Here is a 9,576-nt window from a genome sequence, read left to right as displayed (position 1 = left end):
AGCATTTCCCCATTTAAAATTAAACATTGGCAATATATTACCTTTTTTCCTAACATTATCTCTTTACCACGCAGTACCTAGTAGTACTTGCCTTTGTCCAAACTGCATCTGTATATCCACTGGATACCAAGCACTGACCTGGAATTGTATTTTCGACTCTCATTTTTAATTATATTTAAATAGAATAGTATGAGATCTCAGAGGCATATGAGTAATGTAATATATGCTAATAGGATTTCACAAGAAGGATTTGAGGGACATTTTTAAAGTAAAATCAGGTAAATCATTCCATTCATCTGAACATGACTAGCCTGGTTCAAGCTGATGAAGTATGATCTCCACACTTCTCATCTGACTTATATTTTTTGTTTTTTAGGAATCAGAAGCACTAAGGAATGTGAATAACATCACCTCGTAGAATGGTGGCACAGTTTTCAAAGGAAATTCACAGAAGTGAGTATTGTTAGGACTTTTCTCAAAAGACGCGGTCCTATGAAGATATTTGTGCTGAAGGTAAACTTGAATAACTTTTCCATCTGATATAGATATAGTCCTATTGAATTACTTGTAATTACCCACATTCATTCATTTAATCAAGTGTTTGCAGAACCAGATCTTGGCATGTTCTTTGCAAGTACAACAGGCACTGTATTTATTGTTTTCCTGGGCTTCAAATTCTCTATATAAAAAGCAGCAGAGGGCGCTGAAATGACCTACGCAACCCTATATGGATGCCTTCCTCTCTACACTGGATTTTCCCGTCCAGGGGTTTCCCACTCACCCTCAGCAGAACCTTTATAAAAGCTCACTGGAGCTATTAGAATAAACAGTTGCAGAGCAGCAGGCTCTTACTGAACTTCTTCACAGGAAATAGCAAGACTTTTGAATTTACTTTCTTTACTTAATTACAGCAGTTACAAATGATAAAACAGATGGAAAGAACAAGACAAGCTGTGATAATAATTTTCTATGCATGCATGAGTGGTAAGTTGAGAGGGTTTATTTCCTTCATTTTGTTTAAATTTTGTTTAATGTCAACTGAACTGCAATTTACTGTTTGATCTTTATTTCATTTTGCCTGAATTGATTTTATATTTCAGCAAATACAGTTGTCAATTAAATAGTTCTGTCAGGATCCTAGGAAACTTTTTTCAATATTTATTTTGAGCTTTTTTATGCTCTGCAATAGCAGGGTCATTTTCTCATTCAGTTTACTGGGTAGTCTAGGATAGCTGCCATACATCACTGCATGTTTGATTTTATATCATCCCTGACAGTATCAGTCAGATTTGGTACTAAACGTCTTGTTGAAAGTGATTCTGTAGTTGCCCTTTTTAACTTCTTTATTACCCCTCTTCTCAAATTTTACAAAGTTTTAGAAACAGATCCAACTGGCAAAAAGTTGTATTGTACTAATGCAATTATTTTCACTGCTAGCTTTGGTTTTATGCCATTTTGCACATTTTGGTGGGGGGGGAGGCAAGTAAACCAGTATATGAGCTTTATTAGTTTAACTGTTTTAAACTTGTAAAGTATTGAGTTCTTGTGTCACAATAGACCACAAGAAGAAGAGAGAAAATAAATGTTGAGAATGTTGCTGAGTTTATGTATGTTCTCCATGTTGTAGTTAAAGCTTTTGAAGTGGAAATTACACCTGCTAGCAGAATTGTTGCACAGATTGGAGGAACAGTCATGCTTACATGCAATACTACTGGCTGTGCATCACCAAGTTTTTCCTGGAGAATCCAAACGGACAACCCCCTTGGAGGAACAGTGAGCAACTATGGAACATACTCTATCTTGACTATGAGTCCAGTTAGCGTTGAGAATGCTCATGATTATCTGTGTACTGTCTTCTGCAAGGCTGAGAAAAAAGAGAAGAGTGTCAAAGTTGAACTTTACTGTAAGTGAAAATGTATAATTTTCTTTAACTAGTTCATAACTAGTTTAACTCATTCATAAAAAATCTGTTAATTGTTCTTAGATGGTGCAACTGATGGTTAACTGATAACCCTAAGATAATGAATCTGCTATAACTCAGCATATATTTCCTTGTAAGATTCATGATTCTGTTCAGGCCTCATACTCAACCTGTTTCTGCTAGTTTGTCTACACTGAAGATAGCACACAGTAGTCTTACTTTTTCTTATTTTTGGTAATACTTGAAAGCCAAAAAATAGGCTCCCCAAAGCATTCACAGAGCTGGAAAAAATACGGTTGAGGTGGAAGTAATAGCAGAATCTGCAAGTGCAAAACTCATAAGCAAATCGCTTTGCAATTTATATGGAAATGATTAAGCTGTCCAAACCTACTAGTACAGATGACAGTATACTCCCAGAGTTTTTGATGGCATTAGATGCCTATGTTTAGGCAGCTGAATCACTGCCTAGGTGCCTTGCTAGATCTTATTAGATCACTTGCAGTCATATTCTAACAAATGTACAAATGTAATTCCTGCTATTGCATGAGTTGCTTATAAAAGACCTATACATCTTCATATCAAGGTATGCCTTGTAACACAGTTAATACACAGTCATATGCTGAACACCTCTAAACTTAAGATGTTAAAATGTTTTCTGGATCTTGCTCTTTTGTTTTCTCTAAGGGCTGTCTGTGGCAGACTAAATAAATTGATTTTGTTCTTTCAGCTTTCCCTAGTGATCCTGTCATTGAGATCAGCGTATCCTTAGTTGCTGAGGAACAAGCCACAGTCATCTGTAAAATTCCCAGTGTGTATCCTTCTGATCACCTAGAAGTAATCTTAAAGAAAGAGGAACATATTCTGCTTGAGAAAAAGTTTTTGGAAGATGACAGCACAAATACAGAGACCAAAATTGTGACATATTCGTTTAACCCCACTGCGGAAGATATTGGGAAAGACATTACTTGTGTGGCCAAGTTACCAATTGCTAATATGGACTTTGAACCAAAAGAAAGAGTAACTTCTCAGAAACTGAATGCAAACTGTAAGTCTTTTTATACTAGGGTTTTCGAATGAAATATCATTTTACATTAAGGTTCATGGAGTGGGCTTATAAAGAATGTGCTGTAAATCATTTATAATCTACGCTTCTTATCTGTATTATTTGTGTAGATAATCTACTATCTAATTTCTCTGTTAGACCATATACCATTGCTAGGAACTGTATTGCAAAAATACCGAAGCTAGTCTATGGCTCTTCGTTATTATATGTCATCTCTGAGTGCAGTCTTGTAACTTTGTGGAACAGGTGATCGATCACTTCAAGTTTAAAGGTGAGGGCCTAGAATAGGGCTATATTCAATAACACTAGGTGAAAAATTTGTCCATGTGGTCTTAAACACCCACTGTTGTTCATGATGGAAATTAAGCAATCCTGCAGTAACTTCTCTCTCTCTCTTTTTTTCCTTGGGTACTGGTAGAGACCAGAATAAAAATAACAGTATACAGATAGACAATTATTTTTAAAATTGCCTTTGCAATTCTGAATTTATAGTCCCAGTCAACAGGGTAACAACAAATGTAAGTTTTTTTTTTTTAAGTACACATCTGGTCTAGTTTAGCTTTTAAAGCTGCAAGCATGAACATTTAAAAAGTTTGGAAAAATTGTTCCACTGTATTACTAGCGCACCTAGATTGTTATTTTCTCAGTAATGTGTGAAGTTTTTCTCTAGAGAAGCTAGCCTTAGAGATGTGCATATCATTCTTCATTGACATGTTGATCATATTTTTCTTTTGTTCTCTTCAAGTTGGTCCTAAAAATACTATCATTACTGCATCTCCAAGCAACTCAGCAATGGAAGGAGACTCTCTGAAACTCACTTGTGTAACCGAGAGTAATCCACCACCACAGATAGTTTGGAGAAGACAAGTGGCTAACAAAAGCATTCAGTATCTGGTGGAAAACAATGTCCTTTCTATTCCTCATGCCCGTTTCACTGATTCAGGACTGTACATCTGTGAAGTAATTAATCTAGTGACTAATAAAACAGAGAAAGCAACTGTGGACATTGTTATACAAGGTATAACTCTGGATAAATTTTACTTGTGTTGTTCAGTACCCAATCTACAGATGTCTGTTGGGTTCAGGACTCTGGAACACTGAAAAATAGAAAATTACGGGGCCTTCCTTACTATGTATTCAGGAGTCAGATTTCAATTTACTCTTAATCTTCGTGGGCTATGTATTACATTTCAGTGCTTAATTTTTATCTAATTGTTTTTCTACTGGTGTACATGCAGACTTAAAATATTTCCTGCAGTGCAACACTCAGAGTCATAAAGGAATCTGCGAAAGTGGTATCATAGGGATCACTGTTATTTCCTTGAAATAGTAATGCACATAGCAGTTTCACAGGAATGTCTCAATCTCCGACTTTGGACTTTTAATCAATAGTAGTAAATGTAGCAGACATTTAGTAGTAAAACTGTATCAGACTATAATTATTAGTATTACTATTTCAGTAGAGGCAAAAGTCTCAGTTGGAATCTGGGGCCAAAATCAAAATGAAGAGATCTTTGGGCAAACAATTCCTACTTTCTTAAAACTCTATCCATCCTTAGTACTTCTTTTGCTTTAGTATAACATTAGTATTTTGTCTTGTCACGCAGGTGCTCCAAATATTGCAGAAGTCTCCATTAAACCTTCTACAACAGTTCAGGAAGGACAAAATGTTTCCATAAGATGTTCTGTTGAGAGTAACCCTCCTGCTAAGATTGTTTTAAGAAGAAAATCTGACATTGCAGATGTGGGGCTTTACAGTGAGGGAGGAATTCTTCTCCTGCCATCTGTGACATTTCTTAATGCAGGAGACTACGAATGTGTAGCAGAAAATAAGTTCGGGAAAAGTAAAAGTGCAGTAGCTCTTAATGTGGAATGTAAGTGTCCATAACGTATTCCCAGTCATTTAAAAATAATTAAAATAATTGTGACAGTTCTCCACTTACTTCAGTGACATGTATAACAATCAAACTAAACAAAAACCTGTGAGTACAAAACCAAAGTCATAGTTTTACCTGTTCCCTAACTCTTCCAGTCCTCTTTTGAGTGCATTTTTTTCTTTGTAAAAAACAAAACAAAACAAAAAAACAGCCTAATCCTCTGCAGTTCCCCAAAGAAAGGAGCATTGCTGAGGAGCAAAACAGAGGCATGAAATCTTTTCTTTGAAGGCTAGACCTGGCATTTTGTCAGTCTTAAATCAAGATCTGAATGAGGGAGACTGACCCACCTTCTTAACATTCTTGATTGTAGGCTTCTTAGCCTATGGAAAGTTTGCATTGGAGTTCTGAAACTGTGTGTTTTACTTATTCTGAGGATAAAAGAGAAATTAATTTCAGGAGGCTGACAACCTACATCCAGCAGGAAATGTTAGTCCTTCTCTAAAAATTCTATTGATAATTAACTACAGGATTCTTCTTTTTAGGTGGACCGAAGAATACAGTCATCTCTGTAATCCCTGCTGCTACTGTTAAAGAAGGAGAAACTGTGACAATGAAATGTACTAGTTTTGGTAATCCAACTCCAGTGATTTCTTGGAAGAAAAAGGCAGCCACTGGGGAGTTTGAAAAAAATTTTAAAGATGCGACTTTAACTATAAAGGGTATCAGAAGTCAAGATTTGGGGCTTTATGAATGTGAAGCATATAACCAATTTGGCAAAGAGGAAAAAGCTGTGAGATTACTTGTTCAAGGTTAGTAGAACAAGGTGAAATACATTTTAAAAAAATACATTTTAGGTCCATATTTCATTCTGTGGAAGTCAGTGGGAATTCTGCTTTTGATGCCAGTGGAGTCAGAAAGTGACCCTATTGCATTAAATCATTTAGATAGCTCTAAATAATGAAGGGTGAAATCTACCTTGGTACAGATAGCTCATGCAAAGTTCTCCATGTCAGTATAACTTCCATCACTTCTTTACATTGGCAAATGTATACACAAGGCAAAGAAGCTATCAAGGGAAGCACCTATATTTTCCACCAAATAAGTGGAATCCTCAGTGTAGGATCCAGCTACTTGCATAGAAAAGATTCAGTGAGAAAGTATATGATGAAGATTTTCTATGGAGGGACTGTTTTGCAGTCTCATGGCTCTTTTTTAAGTATCGACAGTGTGTCCTGTTCTCATAAGCTTCATTTAAACTTATGTCAAATAATGACTCCTCAGGCTGTGTGCAAGGATAGCAGTTTCATTTTCAGGGAATATTTTAATAGTTGTTACTCAGATCTGCCCTACTTTTCATCCAGTACTCAGAGCAAGCTAAACATACATGTTTCTGAAGCCGAAAAAAGATTGAGTAACAATAGTCACAACAGTGCGTACGCATATGTGCACTTTAGTAAATTACATAATCCTAAAAGTGGTCTAATTAATAACACTACAGACATGTAATGTGTCTGGTGGTTGTGTTTATTGCATGGCAATAATGTGTTGTTTAGAGGTCACTTCTGTCACTAATCACTCTCTCTTCTGTATTCTTTTTTTCTTTTTTTGTAGCTCCACCAAAAAATACAACACTTTCAGTTTTCCCTTCAAATGCAGTGAAACAAGGAGAAAGTGTTGCCATCTCTTGCACGTCCACAGGTGTTCCAGCTGTTCAGATTACTCTGAGAAGGAAAATAGATGATGTGATCACAACCCTTGAAACACAAGATGGCAAATATACCATCGGCAGTGTTCAGCTAAAGGATGCAGGAACATATGAATGTGTATCCGTTAATGAACTGGGAGAGGAGTCTCAGCACCTAATACTTGATGTCAAAGGTCAGTTAAAATAACTACTGTATTAATATGATGATTTGTTTTAGAAAGATGAAATTACATGTTCACTTCCAAATTCTTCAAATTGCAGCATTTGGGCTCATCTTTTGTTGTGTGTTAAGAATGGAATGTCTTTAAAAATTGTCTTGAGATTAATGAAACAGGTTCTTGTCATAAATAACTGATAGGAATGGAGGAACAGAGTGGTAATGAAAACTGCTGTCCAAAATGACAGATGAACAGAACAATTGCTGCTTCAAAATTTTCATAGTTCTACTTCCCCCAGACAGTGAAAACAGGATTTAAAATTATGGACCATAGTGACAGAAATGCTACTTTAGGACTCCTTTCTTCTGTTCTATTTCTCATCTGTTGAAAGAGAACATCAAGCTCTGGGGCTGTAAACTCATGTCCTTCCGTGAACTTGCTGAATAAATAGAAAAAGAAGAAAAAGCTCTATATAACATAAAATATATGCAAAATAATCCATCAGGTGATAAAATGTTCTTTCTGTCAATTGCTGTTGAGTGCACTGTGTTGAGTATAGGGAAAGCTTATCAGCTAGTGACCTAATGCTACATGCTCAAAAATTATGGTGAATCCATTAACTGAATTAAAACTTTGTGTCCACAAGCTGCTGATACCTTGTGGGTATTTTTTGCTTCTGTTTGTTGCTAAATCTTACTGTATTTCTTTTCTTTTCTTTTCTTTTCAGTTCCTCCCCAAAATATTACTGTGTTAGTACATCCATCAGAAAATGTTGAAGAAGGAGAAAATGTCACCATTATGTGTAGCACATATAGTAACCCACCATCACAGATGGTCCTGAAAAAAGTGCATCCAGAGAAAGAAATTATTCTGTCATCAATGAATGGAACCTTTATACTCTACAATGTCACCAAAAATGACACAGGCAGATACTTACTTGATGTTTTCAATGAGGTTGGAAACAACATTAAAGTAATTGAGATAGCTGTTGTAGGTAGGTAGATCTATTGCCTTAAACTTATTTTGTTCTTACTGTCTAATGAATTTTGTGTCAAGGTGAGTACATCTAGTTCACTGCTGATCCTTGCACACAAATAGTGTGATTAACTTTAAAAAAACAAAAAAGATTAAGCCAAATAATAAAACAACTGGTGAGAATCACCTGTATATCACCTCTTTTCAAAATGAATGTTATTATCTTTCTTACTTGACATGGTGCAACAGCTCTAAGAAGGTGGTTAGAAAAAAGAGGATCCTAGCTATGCTTCCGTGCTGCTGCATGAACAGTGGGACTAAGCTGCTGAATAGAGCAAGCTCCATTTCACAAAAAATTGTAAAGAGTGGGCTTCTTAAACATAGTCTTCTCCTGAAATGCTGTGCTTCCAGGAAGCAGAAATATCCCAAGTATTCCCTGGGAAAAATGCAGAATATTTTTCTACTGTTCTTCATGAACTCCATGGTACTCTTCATTGTAGATGATACCAGATGAGTTTTAACTTGCATAACAAATTCAAGACCAAGATTCTGGCTAAAAAATAAAGTGAGTAATAGGGAGTTTTTACAGAAACACGCATAAGGAAGAGGGTTTGAAATGTGCTTTACACATGAAAACAGAAAAAGTGGTCCAAATGAAGATGATTAATAGCATAGCTTCTGCAATAATATACATATATTTGTTTCAATCACTTTTTACACAACTTTTGTTCTCTTTTTGTCTCCATTTTGCAGGAAGAGCAGAAAAAACATATCAAATGATGCCTGTGATTATTGCATTCTCTTGTGTAACAGCAATAGCAATATCTGTAGTCATGATTTTGATCTACGTGTCAAGAAAAGCAAAGATAAATGGATCCTACAGTCTTGTAAAAGCTCTGAGGCCAAAAGTGTGATCACATCAATATAAGTCTAAGTGGTTCATAATAAGTGATGTTATTTATTGTGTTGGCAGAGCCAAATTGTTGACTTTGCTCCTCTTCCATAGTACGCTGTAACAAGCAAGTGACTTAAGAACGCTACCATGTGATAGCAAATGGAAAATGTTTTGTGTTTTGATGAGTATTTCAGTATTTAAATGAAAGGAAAAACTAGCATCCTGTCTTAGAAACAGGGAAACCACTTCTATGTTGAAGCATGCTCAGAAATGAGTTCCTGGGAGAACTAGGTTTGTATATAGTGTATAATCTGTATTAGAAATATGTTCAACTGAATAACAGTTTGTAAAAATGCAGTCTTACTGCAACTGTAAATAGAAATGTTATTAATTCAGAGATATAAATCAACATTATTTGAGCTGATCAAACGGAAATATTTTATTTTACAGAGTGTATATTTTACAATATACAGAGTGAATGCTTTTAATATAAATTGCCTACTTGTAGAAATGTTTGAAAAATGTTCTCTTTTCACTGTCATTGCCATAAACCTATGAAGTCACAGGGCCATACATTTCTAATTAATTTAAATGCAGTTAAGATCTCTAGACTAATTTTTGAAACAATTTATTTTAGTTAATATGTTTTTATAAATGCTATTCAGAAAGTGACTGGTATTAAAGTCCAGCAAGTTTTAGAAAAGCTAAGGTATTTTTGTAGGATTTAATTATTCTCAAGTAAATGGCAGAATTCTGCTATTTCATGATGAGCAAAATCAGACTCTTTATTAAGAACATAAGCTGCCAATTAGTATGCTTTACAGGCTTCCACTGCAAAATAAAACTGCCAGTGGCTTTCTGCCACTGCTTACCAAATCAGCATTGCTAATGCTAATGCTTGTTTCTTTGGAGAGCGAGATGGTCCATACTGATTGCAAGTATAATTACTTCATGAGCTTGGTCTGATAGCTATATGCTTAAA

The 9,576-nt window shown here is 35.4% G+C and overlaps 1 protein-coding gene across 1 annotated transcript; it reads left to right on the top strand.

Annotated features, from left to right (window-relative positions):
- The first annotated feature begins 771 nt into the window (after window positions 1-771).
- Window positions 772-9,180, top strand: VCAM1 (vascular cell adhesion molecule 1). Its single transcript, XM_062581331.1, has 9 exons — window positions 772-984; window positions 1,628-1,903; window positions 2,649-2,966; window positions 3,730-4,002; window positions 4,592-4,858; window positions 5,404-5,670; window positions 6,473-6,739; window positions 7,452-7,718; window positions 8,453-9,180. The coding sequence occupies exons 1-9, from the start codon at window positions 921-923 to the stop codon at window positions 8,611-8,613; spliced, it is 2,160 nt and encodes a 719-aa protein (XP_062437315.1). The 5' UTR covers window positions 772-920; the 3' UTR covers window positions 8,614-9,180.
- The last annotated feature ends 396 nt before the right edge of the window (window positions 9,181-9,576 follow it).

The sequence above is a fragment of the Rhea pennata genome, chromosome 8 (assembly GCF_028389875.1).
Source record: "Rhea pennata isolate bPtePen1 chromosome 8, bPtePen1.pri, whole genome shotgun sequence".
In the NCBI taxonomy this organism is placed as follows: domain Eukaryota; kingdom Metazoa; phylum Chordata; class Aves; order Rheiformes; family Rheidae; genus Rhea; species Rhea pennata.
The sequence above is the reverse complement of the archived record's forward strand: the minus strand, read 5'-3'. Positions and strand labels throughout refer to the sequence as shown.

Coding starts and splice junctions, on each gene's coding strand:
- VCAM1 (XM_062581331.1), top strand. CDS start 921: ATGATAAAACAGATGGAAAGAACAAGACAAGCTGTGATAATAATTTTC. Junction 1,904..2,648: donor TGTCAAAGTTGAACTTTACT/GTAAGTGAAAAT, acceptor TTGTTCTTTCAG/CTTTCCCTAGTGATCCTGTC. Junction 5,671..6,472: donor TGTGAGATTACTTGTTCAAG/GTTAGTAGAACA, acceptor CTTTTTTTGTAG/CTCCACCAAAAAATACAACA.